This window comes from Phascolarctos cinereus, unplaced genomic scaffold (assembly GCF_003287225.1).
Source record: "Phascolarctos cinereus isolate Bilbo 61053 unplaced genomic scaffold, phaCin_HiC Scaffold_3;HRSCAF=262, whole genome shotgun sequence".
NCBI lineage: Eukaryota > Metazoa > Chordata > Mammalia > Diprotodontia > Phascolarctidae > Phascolarctos > Phascolarctos cinereus.
The window spans coordinates 140,928,397-140,954,526 of record NW_027555736.1 but is presented as its reverse complement, the minus strand read 5'-3'; the positions used below and the strand labels follow the sequence as shown (position 1 = coordinate 140,954,526).

General features: G+C 34.4%; 1 protein-coding gene across 1 annotated transcript in view; it reads left to right on the top strand.

The window, feature by feature from the left end:
* The window catches only part of VPS13C (vacuolar protein sorting 13 homolog C), a 173,174-nt gene that overhangs the window by 80,759 nt on the left and 66,285 nt on the right, over positions 1-26,130 (top strand). The window contains 13 exon segments of the mRNA XM_078151183.1: positions 212-374; positions 2,638-2,754; positions 4,762-4,865; positions 5,894-6,061; positions 7,394-7,698; positions 9,543-9,690; positions 10,082-10,238; positions 16,974-17,104; positions 18,910-19,079; positions 21,107-21,354; positions 22,096-22,325; positions 23,404-23,496; positions 25,721-26,086. Of these exon segments, the coding sequence (XP_078007309.1) occupies positions 212-374; positions 2,638-2,754; positions 4,762-4,865; positions 5,894-6,061; positions 7,394-7,698; positions 9,543-9,690; positions 10,082-10,238; positions 16,974-17,104; positions 18,910-19,079; positions 21,107-21,354; positions 22,096-22,325; positions 23,404-23,496; positions 25,721-26,086 (2,400 nt within the window).

Genomic DNA, 26,130 nt, shown 5'->3' with positions numbered 1-26,130 from the left:
TCTTTGAGTAAACTAATAGGTTTGTGAAGCTTTGAAAAACCAGAGATAAAAAAATTATTCTTATGCTTAGTAAGAATAATCGTGGAGACAGCTTTCTCTAATCCTCACTGGTATTTTGAGGTATTCTGTATGATTAACCTAAGCAAAAAATTTTTGATTCTGTTTTTTTGTGATTTCTAAAATTAGTCTCTTCTATTGTTTCTTGACTTAGGTATCATTTTCATCATTGGATTTAGTCCTCCATTTGGAATCTTTGCTATCCATCATGGACTTTATGTCCTCAGCTGTTCCATCCCATGGTCTTCCCTCTAATCAGAAGGGATATGAGCTGAAACTGCCAATAGAGGAAGCTAAAAGCACCGCTGTCAAAGCTGGTATTATTTTGTCAATAACTGTCTTTTAATCAAAACTAGAATAATCATATGGAAAAACTTTTTTAATTTGCAAAAGAAAATTATTATACAAGTCCAATAAGTTACATCTACAAAGGCAGATTGGGTCATCTATAAAAGAAAAAGCAAATGTAATCCTTACTTTGATAATAAGGTACTTTAGTGAGTGGTCTTCAGTCACCATTTAGTTTCGTCCTCTAATTCTCATCTCTCACACCCATGTCTAATCAGTGGTCAAGTCCTGTCATTTCTGCACCCTTAACATCTCTTGTATATTCCCTCTTCTTTCCTATGGCACTATCCCCTTATCACCTCATGCATGGACTATTAAAATATCCTGATGGTGGATCTCCCTGTATCAAGTCTCTCCCCATTCTAGTGTATTCTCCACTTAGCTGTCATATGAATCTTCCTGAAGCACAGATCTGGCGTCATCACCTCCCATCCATTGAATTCCATTGACTTCCTGTTACCTTCCGGATCAAATAAAAAAGTCCTCTGTTTGACTTTTCAGTAATCTTCTTCATAATCTTCATAGTCCTTCATAATCTGGTTCCTTTCTTTCTTTTTAATCTTCTTACACCTTACACCCCTTCACATACTCTGTAATCCAGTGACAATAGCCTTCTTTTCTCTTTCTTGTGCAAGACATTCCATTTTGTGACTGAACATTTTCACTTGCTGTCTCCCATCTCTCGAACTCTCTCCCTCCTCATTTTTTCTTCCTAACATCTGTGGCTTCCTTCAAGTTTTTTCCTTCAAAGTCCCATTTTCTGTAAGAATCCTTTCCCAGTCCTTAATTTTAGTGATTTCTCTCTGAAATTAACTGCAATTTTTTGTCTTGTTTGCATATAATTGTTTGCATGTTGTGGCTCCTTGAGAACATATAGTATCTTTTACCTTTCTTTTTATCTCTAGCACTTAGCACAATGCCTGCCACATAGTAGATACTTAATGAATGCCAATTGACCAGCTGGATAGAGGGATTGAAGGAGGAGATAAGCCAAAAATGATTTTAGTTTACAAGTCTCATTATTTCCTTCATGCAATATTCAGTGATCATTTCTACTAATATGTTCAGTTGTGTTGGATGCTGGGGGAATTACAAAGAAGAACATAACAGTCCTAAATAAGTGAACTATCTAGTAGGAAGAAGCCAGATGAAAATTAGAATAAAAGTACATAAGGAAAATATAAAATGCTATGTTATTACATGAGAGATCATTTTCAGTTGCTACAGTTAGGGAATGCTAATTCCACTGGGTTTTCTTAATACTTGGTAAAGCTTCTTAGCGCTATCTTATACAAGAATATGTGCTGTGTTTCATTTTGTTCTTCCCTATCAGTCACCAAGCATTTACTAAGCACCTTCTATATGCCTAGCACTGTGCTAAGTTCTCATATACAGAGATAATTAGTTTCTCGTGACTTTAATATCATTTTTGTGAAGTAAGCTAAAAATTAGAATATAGATTTTGCATTAAATTATTGGTAGATGTTGATCACATTTCCATATAAATAGGGACAATAAATCGGTTGAATTCCATTATAGACATGTTTTTTCCTATGACATACTAATCAAATAATTGTACTTCTGAGGTATAGAGATAGCATGATATAGTAGCATCAGGGTGGTGAAAGAGCACTGGATTTTGGAGTCAGAGATCTGGAACTCAGGTCTTCGCCCTGAGCTTATTAGCTGTGTGATTTTGGGCAAGACTCAGGAAAATGTAATCTTAGGGGGAAATAATTTTTGTCCTTAAGACCTGGTACATAGTAGATGCTTTACAAAATTTTGTTGAATTGCTTTGAAGCCACTTAACCTTTCTGAAACTTAATAAAATGGGGATAATAATAACAATTATACCACCACATAGGCATGTTGTGAAGAAGCATTTTGCAGATCTTAAAATGCTATGTAAATGAGCTGTTGTTATTTATTGTTGGTTTTCCTCTTAATGCAGAGTTTTCCTTCTTAGTTTTAACCTAATATTTGAAAATTAATTTCAATTCAATTAACATTAATTAAATGCTTAATTAGGAATTGCTTTTGCTTTGTTATGTTCAGAGTACTGAGATAGACAAAAATGAAACTGGTCTTGACTTCAAGGACCTTATTTTCATTTCACTGTTTTGATTATTCATGGCACTAAAGATACTTATTATTCCACTTAGTTTGAGATTACATTTCTTTGTCACATCATAATTATAATTTGCTAATCTTGATGTTTTGGTAACTTTTCAGTATCTGACACCATTTCCCATCAAGATGTTTTTGATCTGAAAGTCACTGCAGAGCTGAATGCATTTAATATCTTTATCTGTGATCAGAAGTGTAACATTGCAGATATTAGAGTACAAGGCAAGTAATTACACCAGTCATCTTACTTTGATCTGAGATGTAATCTTCTAGTTTTAAAAATGTATGTAAGAAGTTTTATTTTGAAATCTGATGGCTGTTACTTTGCTTATAAGTTAACAGTGTGGTGGATGTGTTGTGAGTAGTTAACGAATTACTTTTAAAATTTTTTCACATATATACGTTGTAATTTTTGAAATAGATTTATTTAGGGTGACAAGTAATATGAGAATTTTTTCCTAGTTATTTCAAATAGTTTTCCAACGAAGCAGTGAAATTATACAGATATTCTAGTTACATTTTTAAGACTGACTAATATAATTTTAAAACAACAACTTGTGCCATTTTTATAGCTTACAGTTTGTCAGGCAGAGGTCATAGCATTATCTTCTTTCCTTTTTGAGACATCTTGAATTGGAGCAGAAGTATTATATTCAGTACAAAACATAACTTCTAAAAATTCTGTGCTTTTTAAGTTGTTAGTATATGTCAACTCTGGAAGGATTTCTAAAGCCTTATTGATGGCTCTAATAGAAATCATGTTTTTATGATAATATTTACATACTCTTGAGCATAACCATTCACATGTATTATTGTATTGAGCAGTTTGAGAAGTAGTTTGTTTTGTGTAAATATAGACAGGAGTGATTTACTGCTTCATAAATGTAAAACCTATTAGTAGATTTATAATGTGTGAAGATGGTCATATTTTTCAGTATGTATGTTTTTTCTTGCTCTGTCCAGGAAGCTGTAGATCATCTTTATGAGAATTCTTTTTCAGAGACCTGTTTGATGATATCCTTGTTGTAGACTTAGTGCAGGATCAGAGAAAATAAGTATAGCTAAAGAAAACATCTCTTGATTAAAATGTCTGGAAGTCAAATATAGCTTGTATATAGCCTAATAAATATTTGAAAGTCTGTCAAGTATAACAGTTTGCTGAGGCAATCACATACTTAGGATATTTTTGTATATTTACATTAAGATTTGTGAGCATAGTTGTCTTTTGTAATTTGGTGGCTTTTACTTTGACTCTCATCTTTAATTTACCACTGTGGTTTAAAGGCTCTGTAGCTGTTTTAAATTCAGATGGTGCTATTTGTCCTAATATGTCAAGCAATAAGGGGAGATTTTCTGTTTTTGGAAAAGGATTTTCATTATTAAGAGTATGATGGCAAAAAATGTCAGTGACTACATAAAGGTTTTCGTGGGGCCATAGATCTGAGTCATGCTTAGAAAGGGCCTTGAAGGCTGTCTCACTGAGTCCTTTCATTTTACAGATGAAGACCCCAAGGCTCAGACAGTTAAATTGTTTTACCACAGTGACACAGGGAATAAGTGTCAGAGGCAGGATTTTAATGGAGGCCCTCGAACTTTAGAATTAGCATTTCCCCCCATAGTACTACTACTGCATTCCCTAGTATGATAAAATAAATTCTTAATAGTGGACTGGCTAATGTTTAGTATTCATCCTAATGGAACATGCAAGGAAATATTTATTTTCAGTTAGAAGTAATTTAAAATTATGAGGTCAGTTATGAAAGCCAGTCAGCGAATTTTTTTCTAGCGTTCAGTTTTCATTGAACATTAACCACCTCATTAGGCTAGTGTTAAACATTAATTCTTCATTATCTATAATAGACCAATCAATCAGTCAATCAAGAAACATTTATTAAGCCCCTTCTATGTGCTGGGCATTGTGCTAAGCACTGGGAATACAAAAAAAAAGCTAGACAGTCCTTGCCCTCTAGGAACTTAGAATCTAATGGAACAAACCTTTATCACATTATTAACCTGATTGTCTACAGCATTCTAGAGATACTTGCTAATACATTTCACATATCTATTTAAGATTGAAGATATTCTTTCACCTTAGTGGTAGTATGATTACTTAAAGTTGGTTTATTAAAAAAATTATTCTCCTAAGAAAGAGAATTGTTTTTATTATGCTATATCTTAATAAGATAATGCTTTACTTAAATATTGTAAGGAACTAATTGTTTCCAACAGGAATGGATGCATCTATTTCTGTGCAGTCGAAGGAGACAGAAGTTTTTGCCAGACTCAAAGATATCATAGTTACAAATGCTGATCCAGTGTCCATTCACAAAAAGGTGATTTTTAAAAAATATATAAATTTCAAGATTAAAATTTATTCTTTGTAATTTGGGTTAGGGAAACAACTTAATAAGAAACAATATATGAAAGCAACTTGTGACTAGGTAAATAACTGAAATGTTCCACAGATAGAAAGAACTATTTAACAATTTTATTTTATTTTTTTCTTTGACAATTTTATTTTTAAAAAGTCATTTGGTTGATATAACCATATGTATATGTATGTATGTATGTATGTATGGATGGATGGATGATGTATGGATGTGTGTATAACTAAGTGGCACAGTGGTTAGAGTGCCAGGCCTAGAGTCAGGAAGAATAATCTTCCTGAGTTCAAATCTGTCCTCAAACACTTGCTAGCTGTGTGACTCGGGACAAGTCACTTTACCCTGTTTGCCTCAGTTTCCTCATCTGTAAAATGAGCTGGAGAAGAAAATGGCAAACCACTCCAGCATCTTTACCAAGACAGCCCCAAATGGGGTCAGGAAGAATCGACACTACTGAAAAATGATTGAACAACAACAAAATGTAAGTATGTATGTATGTATCTTTCAGTCTGTCTGTCTTCATCTTTACAGATGATGAAACCAAGCCTCAGCCCAGTTAAATGGTTTGATCATGGTGACACAGAAAGTAAGTGTTAGAGGCAAGATTTGAATTGAGGCCCTTGTATATTAGAGTTAGCACTTTCCCTCACAGTACTGCCACTGCCGTCCCTCATATGATAAAAATAAATCCTTAACAGGGGACTGGCTAATGTTCAGTATTTAGCCTAATGTAAAATGCAGCGAAGTGTGTGTGTGTGTGTATGTGTGTGTATCTCCCAAATGTCATACGCTCTTTTTCTCTTTTCTCTATTTTTATTAATATCTCGATTAAAAATAAAATGTTAGTTGTCTCATTTGTCTTCTGTCTTCTCCTGATTTATAAAATTTGCCATTATAAGAGAATCATACTCCTATTAGAGGAATAAAGCTCACAAGACTAAACTGATATAATAACACAATTAATGTCATACTTCCAGGCTGTCTCTATAGTGGGAGATGAGGTCTTTAGGTTCCAAATGATTCTTTATCCAGATGCCACAGAGGGAAAAGCCTATACTGATATGTCTAAAGTAGATGGTAAACTAAGTCTTAAAGTGGGCTGCATCCAAATTGTTTATCTTCATAAATTCTTCATGTCTCTTCTGGTAAGTTTCTTTTCAATTCACAGTTTTTTTTGGGGGGGGAGGAAGGATATCTAAACAACTTTCGTGAGCAGGTTGGAACCCTAGGTAGTCAAAAAAGACCTGTATTTAACGTTGTTAAGCCCCACTTACGAAGCATGCTGGCTATCAGTGCCCCACGCATGCCTGTAAGAAAATAAGTTATAGAGCTTGCACCATCCTATATTGGTAGAGGGCGATTCCTCATTTGGAGTTCCTTGTAGTTATGAAATCTCAGTTTTGGTCTAGACAAAGAGACAAATATATGAGACTTTTCCTTGGTATATTGCAGGTATTAGCAGGTAATATATATTAGAATTAGTGAATTGTCATTCTAACTTTGGTCCATAAGTTTCTGTAAGAACTGGAGTTTTTTATTTTGCATATTGCTTTTTGGGGAAGTTTGTTTAGTTTCTAAGAATCACCTTTTTTTCCTTTTTAAAGATAACTAACTGCCTTATTTTTTCATTAAAATTTAAGTGGAAGGAACATGTGAAATTTTCTTGCATTCTATCTTAAAACAGGTTCAGATTCCTCAAATGTTGATTAGGTGCCTACCCTGTGTGAGGCATTTTACCAGGCTCTGGGGATATAGCATTAGATTTGACACAGAGCCTGTTTTCAAGGAGCTTTTGTAATTTCATGTGTGCCAAATACATAAAAATTGGTGATTAAAAAGGAGACTGAAATAAGTTTAAGGAGGGGTCCAGGCAAAGTGTCTGTCATTAGATATTTGAGGAGGAAGAGGACACTTTCATATCAAGGGAGATCCAAGAATAGTTCCATGGAGGAGATGGCCCCTGAGTTGAACCTTGAAGGATGGGAGAAAGATGAACAAATAGAATGGGAGGTGAAGAGTCCGTTAAAGGCATTATTCCAGTTGTTTATGTAGCTGCTTACTAAAAATGAAAAATATTCAGTGCCAGGGATTCCCATTCTCTAGAATCACATTTCAGTGATTCAGGAAGGATAGCTATGGTCCAGATCCATGATTAAATGGATATAAGGAACTTCTAGTCAACTCCTTTGACCAAATATCAGTACCTACCTCATCAACAACTTAAAAGTATGAGGAGGGACAGCTTCCATATATCTGTTTTAAAAAAAAGTTGTAACCTGCTAGAGCCACTTTTTTCCTGAGGAGGCTTTATTTCCTTCTCTATTCTCTACCTTTTTTTATTTTGATTTTTTAAAAAATCACTAAATTCATCAGTAGTTAATATTTGTTCTTTATATTATGCACATTGTTCATTTCTTCACTTTTTGTATAATGTGCTTGTTTTTCACTCTCTGAGATGATACTTGTTCTTCCAACAGAGCTTCCTCAACAATTTCCAGAAAGCTAAAGAGGCTGTGAGTACTGCCACAGCCCAAGCTGCAGAGAAGGCTGCTTCCAGCGTAAAAGATTTCGCTCAAAAGAGTTTCCGTCTTTCCATGGACATCAACCTGAAAGCACCAGTTATTATTATCCCTCAGTCTTCAGTATCCTCTAATGCTGTTTTAGCAGATCTAGGTTTAATCAGAGTTGAAAACAAATTTAACTTGGTCCCCATGGAGCTGCGTTCTCTTCCTCCAGTCATTGACAAAATGGATATACAGCTCACTCAGTTGAAGTTATCAAGGTATAAATACAATTTTTCCCCATGTAATTGAATTATGTATTACTTGATGAAATGTGATCTAGAATTTTATTTGGGTAAGATATTGCAACAATTTATTTATCCTTTTTTGTCTTACCACGGAATCATTTGGTGTGCTTTAATAACTTTCTTGTCATTGTATTTAGTCAAATTAATTGCATTCTTCAGACATTTAATATATAATACACTGATACGTACAAGGACACATAAGATATAATTCTTTTCGTCATAGAATTTACAGTCTGGTAGAAGGAATTAGGCATCAATACTTCAGGGTCTCTGATTTCATGGCTGGGTACTCCTTTCCCTGATAGAGATCAGAACCTCTATGACTTAATCTTTAAGAGTTACTATGACTAAAAAATTCATCATGTTATGGCCACTGACGTACAGTCTACCAAGTAATTCTTAGTCACTTTCCACCTTTGTATGGGCTCTACTGGCATAGCCTTGCAGAACCTAGCATCACTTCTGTTCCACACTATAGCAAGGAATAGGTCATAATCACAAATAAATATAGGACAAAAATAGAGTGTGAAAAAACATAAAAGGTTGAAAAAAGCTATAGCAGTTCAAAAGAGTTTCTAGAATTTGCATCCAGGTTTTTCCAGTGTTTGAAACTTGCCCATTAAAATAATACCTTTATTAAAAATCGCTAAAAATAATAGTTGTGCCCCATTATATTGGGTCAATCAGAAGACAACTTTCAGTCAGGATCAGTGCATAGAATTGTACAAATGTTATGGAGAAACTCAATTCAGTGATTATGCCTACAAGGTTATTTAGTCATAGGGTGGTAGGTTTGGAATTGGAAAGGACCTTAGAGGTCAGTTAAACTTTCTTGTTGCACAGATGAGGAAACTGAGGCCTCGAGAGGTTAAGTGACTTGCCTACCGAGCAAATAAAAAGAGCCAGAATGTGAACGTTTTTCTTTTGATCCCAAATGTATTTCTTCCACAGTGACTAACCCAAATTAAAGAGTTCTTTGCTCAGAAGATACTTGCTTATTTTAATCCTTCAGGCCACTGAACACTCCACAGAATTGATCTCCACAATTTTAGACCTTTTTTAAAGGAAAACTGATCTTAGGTTAATTTTTCTGTTTTAGATAGCTTTTGATGGTAGTATATTAACCAACAATGAGTTAAAACCCTTAAAAGAGTTTTAATTTCTTGTTTCTAATCCTTTTAAATTGAGAGTATATTCTAGAAATGGCTAAAGTATTGCTGAAAATATAGATTAGTTTGTTAGCTCTGTGGAGTGGTATGAACATTTTTGTTTGGGGAGGAGGCTAGGTTAAAATAAAAATGTGGTGCCAGTTGTTACTGTTGCGCCATAGCTAACAGAAGTAAGACAGGTAATGTAGCATTACTTACTGTGCATGACAAGTCTTTAAGTTTGATGTTGTTTCTAGTATTCTGTTCATGGAATAGATTGTGGATTAACTTTCTCTGTCCTTCAGTTTCAGCAGCGGTTTTCTACATTGATAACATCTTTTCTGTGACATTGCTTCCTTTTACTATTAGGTTTTTCAAGTCATATGTTTATACATTGATAAGGATAAAAAACCTAGTACCCATATCTTAGGATATTTATGGTTGCGGAATCTACATTAATGTTAACATGGTTGTCTTTTGAAAAATAAAGCTAATCAACTTGTAGAGTCAGAAAACTTACTCTTTCCATTTGATGATAAGTATTGTAGTCTATAAGAATACAAATATTAATCTGTGTTCATGAACAAATAATAGTAAAACTGTTGTCCACTATAACCAATAATTTCATGTAACTGTTTCATAGTTCTAAAAATGTTGTTCTCTTATCAGAACTATTTTGCAGGTTGGATCTCCAATACCTGACATTGAAATTTTACAACCAGTGAATATGTGTTGGTCCATCCAACGAAATTTAGCAGCAGAGTGGTATACACAAATTCCAGGGATGAAAATAAAAGGAAACCTGAAACCAATGCAGGCAAGTATAGGGAAAAAATAATATGGAAATCAGCACATATAATTTTGTGTTTAAAATTGTGTAACTGTCATGGTGACATATCTTCAAAGTGGTGATGTCTGAAAAGGGCTTAATAACTATAAATGATGGCATATTATTTTTCCACAATTTCCCATTTTCTCTTGTTGCAATATATTTAAGTACTGTGATTAAGAAAACAAAGAAGTCTTCTTTGAATACTGCTAGATTGTTTTAAAAACATAATTTGTAATCCTCTTTGTCTACTGCTGATCTTTCTCTTTTTCATATGCAAACAGCTGATGATTTAATAACTTTGTTAATAAAAGATTTTTTATTTTATAATTTTGTGGTTCTAATTATCTTTTACACATAAGTTGTTGGTGATTTTTAGATTGCACTCAGTGAAGAAGATTTAACTATCCTAATGAAAATTTTAATGGAAAATCTTGGAGAGGGATCTTTACAGCCGAGTTCTATACAACCAGTTCCTCAAGAGGGTACAAGAGTGAAAATGGGAAAATCTCAGGATGATTCTGATCATGTGAGAGGTAAAAAGTAAAGATTTTTGCTAAAGTTAATGACCAATTTTTTAAATTAAGTTTTAAAAATTTAGTAGCATTGTTTCTATAGTTTCCAATTTATTTTAAGTTCAATGTGTTTAGTTACCAAGAAGAGAAAAAAAAGTACAAATAAAGGAAGAAAGAAAGATCTTAGTCACATGTACTTAGATGATGAACTGACCAAAAGAGTGTGATATAAGAAAGTGACACTTCATTTATGTGATGTCATTGGGGAAAATAAAGTATTTTTTTCTGATAATTAGTGCTTATTATATTGAGCATGCATCATTTTCTTATTGATCAAGTTTGTTGGAAATCTTGTATCGTATTCCTGTTTTTTTAAACAGATTGTGCAGAGTATAGTTGAACTCTTTCTTCATGGTTCAGGAATTACTTGCAAGATGGTATTATAGATAGGGTGCTGAATTTCGAGTCAGCAAGATCTGGCTTCAGATCTTTCCTTTAACATATAATAACTTTGTGACCTAGGACAAGTCACTTAATTTCTGTGACCCTTGGTTTCCTTGTCTGTTAAGTTAGGGGGTTGTATTGGGTGGCCTCTTAGATACCCGCTGGCTCTTTTTTTAAAAATTATAAACTTAAATGTTAAGCTTAAATATATAATAAGGAAAGAAAAAAGCATGTCATATGCACAGCAGAATGTGGGAGAGATTCAGAATATATAGCAATAACTTTCTCTTTCAAGAGAGCCTATATATTAAATACAGCATGTTATGTTGAAAGCTGTCCATCTTTGCTTCCTTGTAGGCTTTCTGTTGTTCCCTGCTATGTACTTTTTACTTTGGTCTTTTTCTCCCCTTACCCGCTCCCCTCCCCCCCCGCCGCTACAATTAAATGTGGATTTATTTATATATAGATATTGATATATACACATAATACATACATACATACGTACATACATACATACATACATACATATGCATGTAAACATATACTTTCCCTAAGAGATTCTACTCCTAATCTTTGTTTTTATGTTTGTGCATATCTTTTTCCCCTATATTTCCTAACTCCTCTTCTTTACTTCTACCCACTACCTTGCCCTTCTGTTACTTAACCTATCCCACCTCTAGTAATCCCTCCCTCATCCTCCCATTCTGAGGAATCTAAACACCCTTTTTTATACCCCTTTGACCTATTTCCTCACCCTCTCCTCTAAAAATCCCTTTCTTATCCTCTCCAAAATCCCTCCCTTATCCTCCCATTCCCATTGATCTAAACACTCTTCTATATGCCCGCCTTTTAACCTGTTCCCTCACCTTTCTCTCTAAAGATCCTGCCTTTATCCACTCTCCCCTCCCTATCCTCTTAGAGTTTTATTTCTTTCTAAATTTAGAAGACTTTTCTATTCTATATATATTTTTTCCTCTTGAATCCATATCTGATGAAAGTAGGTTTCCAGAACTAACAGCCCCCTTCCCCCATCTAATTCCTCTGTATTGGTTCTTCCTCTCACATCTCATTTGAACTGTTTTACTTTCTGAAGTCATATCATACTCAGGTCTACCCCAATCTTTCTAATACGCTACCTAATTACTAATAACAGTCTTACAGGTTTTACATTTTACTTACAAAAAAGAGTAAACAGTCTATCTTTACTGAGTCCCTTGTAATTGGTCATTGGTATGTTCTTTATATCTTTCTTGGCTCTTGTATGTCAAATCTATTAAGTTTAAGGGTTTTTTTTTTTAATGAAGTCTTGAAAGTCTGACAGTTCATTAAATGTCCATTTTTTTCCCCATTCAGAATTATGCTTAGCTTTACTGAGTATGATATTTTGGGCTGGAAGCCCAGTTTTTTGTTCTTCTATATATAGTGTTCCAAGACCTGTGGTCTTTTAGTATTGCCACTGCCAGGTTTTGTGTGATTCTAATTGTGGTACTGCTATATGTGAATTGCTTTTTTATCATTGCTTGTAATATTTTGTCCTTGAACTCGGGATTTCAGAATTTGACTAATGTGCCTGTGAGTTTTCCTCATAGGATCTCTTTCAGGTGGTAATCAGTGGATTTTTTCTGTTTCTACTTTCCTCTCTTGTTCTGATGCTTCAGGACAGTTTTCTTTAATTATTTCTTATATTATTGTATCAAGATTCTTTTTTTGATTATAGCTTTCAGGTAGTCCGATTATTCTTATGTTTTCTCTTCTTGATCTGTTCTCCAGTTCAGTTGTTTTTCTTTTTCTTTGCTTTTTTTAAATTAATTAATTTTTAGTTTTCAACATTCATTTCTACAAGATTTTGAGTTCCAAGTTTTCTCCCCATCTCACCTTCCCTCCACCCCAAGATGGCGTGCATTCTGAATAACCCTTCCCCTCATCTGCCCTCTGTTCTATCCCTCCTGCCCCCTTCTCTTATTCCCTTCCCCTTCCATTTTCCTGTAGGTCAGGATAGATTTCTATATCCCATTGCCTGTATATCTTATTGCCCAGTTACATGTAAAAGTAATTTTTGACATTTGTTCTTATAGCTTTGGGTTCCAAATTCTCTCCTTTCCTCCCTCCCCACCCACCCTCATTGAGATGGCAAGCAACTTGATACAGGTTATACATGTGTAGTCATGCAAAACACTTCCATGGTAGTCATATTGTGAAAAAACAACTATATTTCCCTTCATCCTATCCCACCTCCTGTTTATTCTGTTCTTTCTTTTGACCTTGTCCTACCTCAGAAGTGTTTGCTGCTGATTACCCCCTCCCCCAATCTGCCCTCCCTTCTGTCATTCTGCCTCCTGTTTTATCCCCTTCCCCTCTATTTTCCTGTGGGGTAAGATAGATTTCCATACCCAATTGAGTGTGTATGTTATTCCCTCCTTAAGCCAAATCCAATGAGAATAAGATTTACTCATTCCTTCTCACCTTCCCCCACTTCCCCTCCACTGTAAAAGCTTTTTCTTGTCTGTTTTATGTGAGATAATTTACCACATTCTACCTCACCCTTTCTCCTCTCAGTATAGTCTTCTCTCATCCCTCAAATTATCTTCAACTCACCCTGTGCCCTCTGTCTATCTATCTATCCACATATTTTTTTTCCTTCTAACTACCCTGATACTGACAAAGGTCTCATGAGTTACAAGTAACATTTTTCCATGTAGGAACGTAAGCAGTTCAACTTTAATAAGTCCCTTATGATTTCTCTTTCCTATTTACCTTTTCATGCTTCTCTTGAATCTTGTATTTGAAAGTCAAATTTTCTATTCAGCTCTGGTCTTTTCATCAATAATGCTTGAAACTCCTCTATTTCACTGAATGACCATTTTTTCTCCTGAAGGATTATACTCAGTTTTGCTGGGTAGGTGATTCTTGGTTGTAATCCTATCTCCTTTGCCCTCCGGAATATTATATTCCATGCCCTGTGGTCCTGTAATGTAGAAGCTGCTAAATCTTGTGTTATCCTGATTGTGTTTCACAATACTTGAATTGTTTCTTTCTGGCAGCTTGCAATATTTTCTCCTTGACTTGGGAACTCTGGAATTTGGCTATAATATTCCTAGGAGTTTTCATTTGGGGATCTTTTCAGGAGGTGATGTGGATTCTTTCATTTCTATTTACTCTGGTTCTAGAATATCAGGGCAGTTTTCCTTGATAATTTCTTGAAAGATGATGTCTAGGCTCTTTTTTTGATCATGGCTTTCAGATAGTCCAATAATTTTTAAATTCTCTCTCCTGGATCTATTTTCCAGGTCATTTGTTTTTCCAGTGAGATATTTCACATTGTCTTCTATTTTTTCATTTTTTTGGATTTGTTTTACAGTGTCTTGATTTTTCATAAAGTCACCAGCTTCTAATTGCTCCATTCTAATTTTTAAGGAAGTATTTTCTTCAGTGAAATTTTGGACTTCCTTTTCCATCTGTCCAATTCTGCTTTTTAAGGCATTCTTCTCCTTATTGACTTTTTGGACCTCTTTTACCATTTGGGTTAGGCTATTTTTTTAAGGTGTTATTTTCTTCAGTATTTTTTGGGGTCTCCTTTAGCAAGCTGTTGACTTATTTTTCATGATTTTCTTGTATCACTCTCAGTTTTTCCTCTACTTCTCTTACTTGCTTCTCAAAATCCTTTTTTGAGCTCTTCCATGGCCTAGGACTGATTCATATTTTTCTTGGAGGCTTTGGATATAGGAGCTTTGACTTTGTTGTCTTCTTTGGTTGCATGTTTTGATCTTCTTTGTCATCAAAGTAAGATTCCATGGTCTGACTTTTTTTGTGCAGTTTACTCATGATCACAGCCAATTATTTGCCTTTTAAACTCTTTGTTAAGGTAGGGGTCTGCTTCCAGTGTGGAGAATGTATTATTCCAAGCTTTGGGGGGTTTGTGCAGCTGTTTTCAGAGATACTTCTTCTGCACTCACCTGATATTTGCTGGTTCCTTCTCATCCCAGCTGGGACTCCACAGCACAGCTGGATCTGGCATTCCTTGTCAGCAGAGGTTCCCCAGGTCTTCTGTAGCTCAGATGCCCAACTCTCCTCACTGTCCTGGGGATAAATGTTCTGTGGCTGAGGCCGAAGCAACCTTCCAACCCAGCTAACCCCAGGGCTTGCCACTTGTTGTTTAAGCTGTCCCTATCTTGGAGGTGTTTACCCTTTAAAGGGACAAAACCTCATCTTGGGATTTTCTTCAGATCTTCTGTGATTGTTCAGGAGGACCTCCTGTTCTGCCCCCCACTTTTATTTATCTTCACTGCTCTATGTTCGCCCTGAAGTTCTATTTTCTTGAGGAAAATCTTGAGAACTTGAAATTTTCTGACCTGCTTCACCATCTTTCCAGAATCCTCTCTCCCTCCAGCTCTTAATTTGTGATACTATGTATGCTCTTAACAAGTCTTCTTGCCTCCACCTTCCATAACCCACCTTCTAACTGACCTCTCTTCCCTTCTTTCTCTCTACTCTGTCTTAGTAACTTCATCAGGTAGATGCCTCACAAATCTGTTTGTCTAGCCCTAGTCTCTCTCCTGAGCTTCAGCCCCACATAATTGTCTGTTGATCATTTCAAATTAGAAGTGCTGCAGATATCTTAAATTCAACACCTCCAGAATAGAACTCATTATCTTTTCATTCATGTTCATGCATGGCATTCTGTTTCCTGTCTTTGTGCCTTTTCAGTTACCTTTCTCTTTGCCCCAGATGCACTCTCTCCTCACTGTTGTCTCAGAATTCCTCTCTTTTTCTATGCTACAGTTCATGTACCACTTTCTGCATTAAGCCATTTTTGTCTTCCTCCCCAGCCCCACAATTGCTAGTGCTCTCTATACTGGACTGTTTTGTATTCACTTGTATTTTTTTTTCTGTTTATATTTCTTTTGAATAAACTTACACAGTTATCCAAAGGTCTTAGAGAAGTTTTATGCTATTAAAATGATATATACTGTTCTTCCCAATTAGTATGTAAGCTCCTTGAGTAGGTTTTCATTCTTTGTATTTATTTCCCCAGCACCTAGTATAGTTCCTGGCACATAGTAAACACTTAATAAATTTGAAAGATCTTCAGAGAAAGTAGTTTCATGATTTTGTTTGATGATTTGTGCTGCTGTATAACAACAATTCAATCTTCTTTATATTTAATCCCTCAGTACTGCAAATTATTACCTTGTTTGGTCTGAATTGCCAACTTGAATTCAGTCTGTATTGCCAAATAAAGAGAAAGCTAATTTGGCTGGATTACCAAGTTTAGGAAGGGAAATAATATATAGTAATGTAAAAGGAGGCTGGAAAGACAGGTTGGGACCATATGGTGAAGGGCTTTAAATGCCAAAAAAAAAGTTAATAGTGTATTGTAGAAGTAAGAGGAGCTACTGGAGTTTAGGAAGTAGGGGAATGCCTTGGTCCTATTTGCACTTGTAGAAAATCACTTTGCCAGTAGCGTGGAAGATGGACTGGCTTGGGGAGAAACTTGAGGCGGGGAGACCATTGCAGTAATCCAGAACAAAGGTGATGAAGGCTTGAACTAAGTTGGTGGATGTGTGAGTAGAGTGAAAGGGTCAAATATGAGAGATGTTGAGGAAGTAGGAACAGCAAGATTTGGCAACTCATTGTATGTACGATGTGAAGAAGAGTAAGGAATTAAGGAAAGTGCCAGCATTCACAAACTTGGAAGATATAAAGAATGATAGTGATTTTGGCAGTTATAGGGAAATTTGGAAGAAGAGTAGAAAGATAATGAGGCTATTGCAATAATCTAGGCAGATTGCAATGAATGACTGTAATAGAGGGATGCTGGTGGAAGTGGTTGGGAAAGTAAATATAAAAAATGTTTTGGAGGTAGGATCAAGAATATGATTTAGTTGTAGTTCCACCTAAAGGAGGATACTACTAGATGATCTCTTGAAGTCTTTAAATTCTATGTATATATGTGAAAGTGTCAATAGAAAATGCATACTAACAGTCCTTTCAAAATAATACCGCCTTCTTTTGATTAAAACCTATAAAGTACATAAAGGAGCCATTATAATCCCCTTTTTACAAATAGAGAAACTGCTATTACAAAGGTATTAAAGACTTGGTCAAGGTCAACAGAAGTTGTGCCCTTTATAGCAAGAGACAGATTTTGTCAATGCTACTTTGCTGAATACTAGATTAATTTGGAAAAGATCCCGTTTTCCATCAAGTCTCTTAACATATAGAACTTCAAAAAATATTTTGGTAATGAAAAGTCAAGTCCCTAAATTTTCCTGTATTTGTAAATTTAAAAAAAATGTTTAAAATTTTTTTCAGGTTCAGTATTGCATACCCCTGAACAAGATATGACAGACTTGAAGTCTTCTGACAATCAAAATGTCACTCTCCAATTTGATTTTCACTTTGAGTCTCTTTCACTTGTCCTCTACAACAATGATATAAATCAGGTATGCTGCGGTAAATTTTCACAGTAGCAATTGTGGTTAAACAAAGTAGAATACATGTATACTCCTAAACAGATTCTGACATTGTATAACCAAAGAATAATTTCTAAAATACCATTGGAATAATTGTGCCTAAGTATAAAAAGCACTCATATATTTGTTGATTATATGAATGAATGAGTAGCATTGTGAATACTTAAAGAAAAGCAAACCACTAGGTTTTACTGCCTTTGATAAAGGCCTCATTTCTCAAATATATAGAAAACTGAGCCAAATTTTACATTCCTTTATTGATAAATGGTCAAAGGATATGAATAGACAGTTTTCAGATGAAGAAATCAAAGTTATCTGTAGTCATATAAAAATGCTCTAGATAACTGTTGATTAGAGAACTGCAAATTAAAATGACTCTGAAGTACTACCTATCAGATTAGCTAATATGAGAGAAAAGGAAAATGACAGATGTTGGAAGGGATGTAGAAAAATTGGGATACTAATGCACTTGCTGTTGGAAAGTTTGTTAACTGATCCAGTGTTTTTGGAGAGCAATTTGGAACTATGCTCTAATGGCTATAAAACTGTACAAACCCTTTACCTCAGGAATGTCATTACTAGGTCTGTATCCCAAAGAAAGCAAAGAAAAAAGAAAAGGCCCTATATGTACAAAAATATTTGTTGTACCTCTTTTTGTATTTGAAAAGAATTGGAAGTTGAGGGGATGCCCATCAATTGGGAAATGGCTGAACAAGTTGTGGTATATGATTGTAATGGTATATAATTGTGCTATGAGAAATTATGAGCAAGATGTTTTCAAAAAAATTTGGGAAGATTTATATTAACTGATGCAAAATTAAGTGAGCAGAACCAGGAGAAGATTGTACATAGTAACAGCAGTATTATAAGACTATCAACTATGAATGACTTAACTATTCTGATCAGTACAATGATTTATGACAATTCTGTAGAATTTATAATGAAAAACATTATCCATTTCCAGAGAAAGAACTGATGGAGTCTGAATGCAGGTCGAAACATACTTTTAAAAACTTATGCTATTTTTTTTTTTTTGGTTTGTGTTTTCTTTTGTAACATGGTACATATATAATGTATAATAAAATTGCTTGCCTTCTCAATGAGGAGGGAAGGAGGGGAGAGAGAATTTGGAAGTTAAAATTTTAAAAATTGAAAGTTAAAGAAAATTTTTTACATATAATTGAGAAATATTTAATGAAGTAATTGAAAATCTTTTGGGGGAAAAAGAAAAAAAAACACTAGGTCTGCAAAGTTCTGTTTTGTGTGCCAAATTTGCAAATATCTTTTCACTAGTTGATCTTTATCTGTTTCCACAATTATAGTGGCTTATAGTCTAGTAGACAGTTTCACACATTAACAGATATGTGTTAATACTGAAGGATAAGACTACTGCCTACACAGTGGTATGTGAAGCTCCAGAATAGGCAGGGTAATTATCAACCAGGGAGTTTCAGAAGGGTCTCATGAAAGAGGGAAATTTAAGCTGGTCATTGAAGGTTGCATAGGAATTTAATGGATGGAACAAAGAGAGAGGAAGAATATCTTGGCATATGGAATAGTATGAGGAAAAGCACAGAGATTAGAAAGCACATGTTGACCAAAAAGAAAACTAGGTGCTTCAGGAGTGACTTCTGGCAAAGACTCAATGTACAGTTGTTTGATATCATGTCAAAAGTTGTCAAGCCATGTAAGTGTCCCATAGAGCTCTGTAGTTCTGTGATATTATTTAATTACCATTCAATTTTATTATCTTTCTCTTCAAAAATGTGCCATAGGGTTCCACACTTTCATTTCACAGTGACTATTTACGTCTTGGTGAACTCAGGCTACATCTTATGACTTCAGCAGGAAAGATGTTCAAGGATGGTTCATCAAATATCTGCCTTAAACTTCAGACTTGTACACTTGATGATCTCAGAGAAGGTGTTGAGAAAGTTACATCAAGGTTTGTTAATGCTCTGTTTTGGATGAAATGCATATTTTAGATTGAAAAATGTGCTTGATTTGCAAAAATTGGCTGAGCATCATATAGTCACGCTTTTCATGGCAGATATGAAATAGTAGTACTGACATATTGTACTTTAAATTTAAACTGGCAAAATGGATCATTTTCTTTTAAGGGAAACTTTAATGATAAAATACATGAAAACTTTCAGAGTAGAAATAAAGATAAATGAAATAATTATTTGGAAGAAGATGATGCTCTGGTAAACTAGTGACAGGATTAAGGATTAGAACAATGATTTCACTGTTCTAGGAGGCTTCTGGGTGAGGAAACATTTTCTACCAATACAGGTTGGCACTTTCTTTGCACTTTATGTTTTCAGAGAATTTCCTCAGTCACTAAGAGGTTAAGTGACTTGGTGGGATCACACAGCCAGTATGTGTCTGAGGTTGAAATTGAACCCAGGCCTTCCTGGCTTTAAAGCTGGATACTTCTTTTGATAAACTGTTTTCTCTGACTTGTTCACAGTAAACACAAATCCATCTTCCTTATTAGGGGTTATGCTTCCCTTGCTTAACTCTTATTTTTTTTCTTTTGAGAAAGATCCTTTGTGGTCTCCACAAATAGGAATTGCGTGCCATTGGAATGTCTTTCGTTAACCTATAATGAGAATTTTAAGCAAACTTAAAGAACCTTTTATTTTAGTACCGTTCTTAAGCTTTCCGCCAGTTCATAACTAAAGAGCACCTACTTTTGTTTATTTGTGGGGGAAAAAAGGTTAATAATACCCTGTTTAACTTTGAAATTCATTGAATACATCCTATGCATGTATCCTCTCCATATGTATTTAATGAATACCTTTGGATTTAACTAATATTTTTCAATCAGCTTTTAACCTTTTCCCACTTCTTTTCAGAGTGGGGGGCTGTTGATACATAGAATATTAGACTTTTGTGACATGTTGATTAGTTATGTTGAACTGTTTTTCTTCCTCTTTTTTTTCATTCTGTATTATAAGAAATGACTCTCTTTGAAAGAGAATAGGAAAAGACTCAATGAGAAATGTAGAAAGTATAAAAGCAAAAGATATCAATGAAAGCTTATTTTTTAAAAGTAAGTTTAATTAGTTATATTGATGTTTATTATTGTTTCTAATGGGCAGCTAGGTGGTGAAGTAGATAGAATGCTGGACCTGGAGTCAGGAATACTCATCTTCCTGAGTTCAAATCTGGCCTCAGATACTTACTAGCTGGGTGACCCTGGGCAAGTCGCTTTATCCTGTTTGCCTCAGTTTCCTCATCTGTAATGTGAATTGGAGAAGGAAATGGCAAACCACTCCAGTATCTTTGCCAAGAAAACCCCACATGGGATATTAAAGAATCAGACATGACTGAAAAATGACTAAACTGAATTATTTATGATGCGTAATTTTTAAAAGAATAAAAAGCAGGTTTTAGCATCATCCTTTTAGTCTGCAAGTGCTATGCCATTTACATTTGCCATCATCCTTCCCTAAGGAGCTCTTATCTTATTGGTGACACACTTCTTTTGATCTAATCAAAATGTGTAATGCCTACCACTAGTCCAGTTGTCCATAAGAAACATTTAGTAAATATTTGATGAATTGAACTAAATTAAATTATTGGCCCTTCAGGTTGTAAAGGAAGGTGACAAGATCAAAGCCTCAAAGAAAGTTTTGTTCCTTAAAGTAAGATAAGGGAATTTCAGTCTTATAAAGTTAATGGGACCAGATTGTGTTGTTCTTTAAAATGACTGAGTTTCTTCAACAGATGCTGTTTGTGAACTTATTACATTGTAATTAAAATAGTCTATAATTGCTTAATAACATGGATCAAACTGTAGTGATTAGTGGGACATATGTTGGCTGATTATTTAACTAGCTTCCATTTCACTCTGATCTGAACTAAATTTTGACAAGTTGAATGAAAGATGGAAAACTAGTCATTTAGAAATGACTATATAGAAATAGAAATATACTAACATCTTTAATCTTAACATTTTTTCAGAATGATTGACAAGAAGAATGGTCAAGATGAAAGTTCAATGATTGACATAAATTACAAGCAAGACAGAAATGGAAGTCAAATAGATGCTGTTCTTGACAAACTGTTTATATGTGCCAGTGTTGAATTTCTAATGACAGTGGCAGACTTTTTTATCAAAGCTGTTCCCCAAAGTTCAACAGCTGCAAATGAAAAAACAACACAGATTTCATTAAGACAAACTACTTCAGCAAAAATCAAACCAGAGAGAGGTTGGTAGAACTTTTTTCTATTAGAAAAAGGGATTTTTTTGCATACAGATTAGAGTTTAAAATGTGAGCCTATAATTTCAAAAAGATTTACTAATTAGAAACTCCTTAATGGAGCTGTATAGTAGAAAGAGTTACAGGACTGAGATTTCAGGAGATCTGTGTTGACAAGTCTGAGACCTCAGTAGGCCTCAGTTTCCTCATCTGTAAAGTAAGGGGATCTGGCTAGGCTATTTCCAAAGTCTTTCTTGTTCTGATAGCTACATCTATGGTTTTGAAATTTTGTTATATCTCAAGACAATAAAATCTTTACATCTCATCAAACTTTTAAAGTCACTTACCGGGTAATTGATTTTCCCAGATAAACTGTTTCTCTAGGCTTATCCATTTCTTTAAATAGCTACAGAAATATTAAACACTAAAAAAACTGTCATCTGCAGTTTATATATTTTTATTGGCAAATTTTGTGTATAGTAGACTTAAAAGTCCACAGAAAAGTAAAATTAAACAAGTATCAACTGATAACATCAAAGATTTTCTTTGTGTCCCTTACTTTTCTATCCCCAGGTGTTTGAACATGCCAATAATTATGTCAGGAACTTGAAAGAAAGATTTTTCAGTGTACTTAATCTTTCTGTGAATAGTTGGTAACTGTACAGTACTCTATTTACATAACAGCATTATTGTGATGAGATTCTGTCAACTTTTTTGTGTCAGGCATTGTTTCTTGTTTTTTTTCCTCAGAAAGTTCTGGAAGGCCAAATATGACTTTAAAGGCAAAGATAACAGATCCAGAAGTGGTATTTGTTGCCAGTTTGGCAAAGGCTGATGCCCCTGCTTTGACAGCATCTTTTAAATGTGATCTTTTTTTATCATCTTCGAAACTTGAACAGAAGATGATAGCATCTGTAAAAGACCTGAAAGTGTTGGCCTGCCCTTTTCTCAGAGAAAAAGGAACAAAAAATGTTACTACGGTAAGAATCACTTCTGATTCTAATTTTCAGGTTAGAGAACTGCAGAAATGAATGATTAAAATTAGCAGACAGTAATTGTTGTGTTGAATGGGAATTGAGTTTTAGCAAGAATCAGTATTATTTTTTCAACAGTCTAAATTTATGGATTAGGAAAGAAATTTTACTACCACTTGGCATAATTTGTAACATGTCATTACTAAAAGTTTATTTTATATCCCTGGAAAACATGACTTAAACTAGTTGTCAATTACTGCTCTAGTTACTTGGCATGCTTAATATATAACTATTTGAAAGGAGAATTATAAAATTGTGATGTTAAAACTGTAATAATTTTTTGATGTGTATACTGATTTGTGAAAAGGAATATAGTTCTCAACTTACTTTAAGAAACTAGACTATTAATTTATGACTCTGTGTGTTTTAGGTAACAATAGTCTAAAAAGAATAATTTCATTTTATTGAGACAGAAAATGCTTGCTTTTTAACCATTGAATTGATAGCATAAGTAAAAATTGTTAGATAAAGGTTATACTTTTTTTTCCTGATCTGGCTACGTTATTAGCTTTTGAACTTTCCCTGTGGTATAATATAATCAAGTTTAATTAATGTCTTCAGTACATTATTTATGGAGTTTGAAAAATGATAAACATATTCCAGTGAGAGCTTTCTGTTAAATTAATATTTTTGAATAACTTGTAAATTTTCTATTTAGCTATTCTAATAAGCCTTTGAAGTATTAAAATCATACCATGAAGAGAATGTATGTTTAGGGGCCAGGGCGTAGGGGGTTGGTTGACACATTCTTCTGTCATTGACTAAGGATTTGGTGTAAATTAATGTAATAGAAGAGTTTTAAGTCTGTACTGGTATAAATTTAAGTTTAACATATTTGCCATAAATGAGAAAAAGTTTGTCCTAAAGGAATTTAGCTGATATGAAAAAAAATGTGTTTTTCATTTACTGTGAAGCATTTACTTAACATCTTGAGTTCTGAAAAGCACTGTACTAGTATATGTACATTTAGCTATACAGTGATTACATAATTGCTAAAGTATGAATTCCGTTTCTTTTGATTTAGGTTTTACAGCCTTGCTCTTTACTTATGGAAAAACATGAGCATGTTTCAGGAGAACAAAATATAGATATTCTAGTTGAAGAATTTATAATTAAGGTTGGTACTGGTGAGAACTAAGTTTTGTCTCCCAAACAAGATTATAGATTCCCAAAGGTTAGAGACCACATGTTTTGTTTTTTTATTTGATTCAAAACCTAATGTATAGGTACCTGATAAATATTTTTTCATTTGAATTAAATTGTTGTTCCAAGTAATAAAATATTCTGTTCTTTTTCCCTTTAAAGATCACAATATAGTTTCTTCAGAAAATCTGTAATATTCAGCTTTCTGTTTGTGGCAGTAGTTATGGTGGTGGTAGGGAGTAGGATTATATATTTATTTGTGGTAATCTACCTTTATTAAGAAGTAGTATATTGAATACTTACTTTGTGAAAGAGGTTGATCTATTTTGTAAAAAATCTTTCAGCATGATTCTAAATGAGCTGATGGATAATTGAGCTCCAGCATCCACAAAAATGTTAAGGAGAGGATTATCAGTGCATTGAGGGCAAGAATTTTGTCTTATTTACTTTGTATGCCCTTGAGGGCCAAGTGCAAAGTAAAGTAGAATACTAGTATTTTCAGAGGTTCAAAGTACATTAATGTATGTCAGAAATGAGGGAAAAGTCACATCTGATTGGAAAGTAAGAGAAAACTTTACAGAGGGTACTTCATTTGAACTTGGCCTGGAATGTTGAGTAGGATTTAGAAGGATAGGATGTGGGAGAAAGCCTCTCAACTCAGAGGAAGAGAAGCACAAAAGGAGCAAAAAAAAAAAAGCAATATGTTTAGGGTATAGTTAGTAGGCCAATTTGCCTGATATAAATATATAAAAGGGGAGTGAAGATGACAAAACTGCAAAAGCAGATCATATTGTGAAGGACTTTGAATACCAGTTTGCATCTTTTCTGTGAACACTAGGGAGACATTGAAGACTTTTGAGAAGGGGAATAATATGATTAATCTTCCTAAAACATAACTTTAATATGGCAGTAATATTTAGGAGAGCTAGAGAATATGAAAGAAGAAAAAAGTTACTACTTTCGAGGTAGACAGTGGGAAAGGGGTGGGAGTTTAGTGAAAGAGATATTGTGGAGGAGTTGGCAAATGATTGGATGGGGAATGGACATGTCTCCCATTGTGGGCCTGAGTAGAATGGGCTAGATTCCTGTAGGGGGGAGGATTTGAGCTGAGCTCTAAAAAGTAGGATTTGTTTAGGGGTTAAGAGAACAAGGAACAGTGAGAGCAAAGGTGTAGAGATTGGCAGACTCAGGTCACATTTGGCATTTAAGAACATCCACAGCTTTCACTGGAATGAAAGGGTTATGAAGGCAATTAGTTTAAGATTGGATTTTTCGCACATAAAGGAGAACAAATGAAGATATTTTAATTGGGGAAAGGGAATATTCCATAATCAGAGTGCTTTGAGAAGGATTAATCTGGTGGTAGGGTTTAAAATTATTTTGAGAAGATGGTAAGATTTTGCAAAGTACAGGAATGAGACAATAAGGGTATGAACTGGGGTAGGGATGGAAATGTAAATCATATGCCAAAAGAAGAAGGAATTAGGTCTGGTTTAGCTCAAGAACTCTTTCTCATCTCTTACCAGTCCCACTGCCATCCCTTAAGAAGCCAAAGTCACAAATAACAGATGAACATTCCTGTGCATGTATTGACTCCACATACAAATAAAATAATAATAGTAATTACAGATATTTGTATAGACCTTTAAAAGTGGCAAAGTGCTGTTTTGAGCATCACAAAAACCTTGTGAGATAGGTATTAGAAGTCAGTCAGCAGACAATTATCAAGCATGTACAAATATAAAAGTAAGAGTCTCTGCTGTAAAATAGCTTCATTTTTGTTAGGAGGCTACAATATGTTTAGAAATATGAAAAAACAGGGTTTGTACAAAATAGAGAATAATTAGTAGGAGGTGCAGTAACAACTAGGGTAATCAGGAATCATCCCTGTTTTATAGCTGAGTAAATGAAAATGTAGAAAGGTTAAGTGACTTACTCAGAGGTGGCACTAGAAGTTGAAGAATTTCTGATTTCCACCTTATATTTCTAAGGTGAGTTCAATGCAAACATAATGAACTGAGAAGTTGCATAGAGCAAGTGAAGTAATGCGTTCTTGCATGAAATGCAACTTTGTTTCTTTTCTTTTTAATTTCACATAAAATTTGAGGATTTAATTTTTTTGACAAATTCTTTTTCTTTATTATGCTATTGTCATATGGGGCAGCTTTTAATTTATTTCTTGTGCTTTTTTTTTTAAGGTTTCACCAATAATTCTCAATACTGTAATGACAATCATGGCTGCTATGTCACAAAAGAAAATAGATGATGATTCAAAAAGTACATCAGACAGTACCGAAAACCTCTGGGTCATCAAATCTATTGATGATTGTAATGCTTGGTTTCTTGGAGTCGACATGGCAGCAGAAGTAACGGAAACATTCAGAGATCTTGAACAACCGTTGATAAAGGAGAATTTTGTTATGATTGTAAAATCTGTTCAAGTCACCTTTGAATGTGGCTTGGGGCATCGGACTATACCATTGTTATTGATAGAGTCTACATTTTCAGGAACTTTTAAAAACTGGTCTTCTCTCATGGCTGCTACTGCTGACATGACCCTTGAGGTACTGCCAACACATTGTCAACTTCCAGTGCAAATTTATTGCAG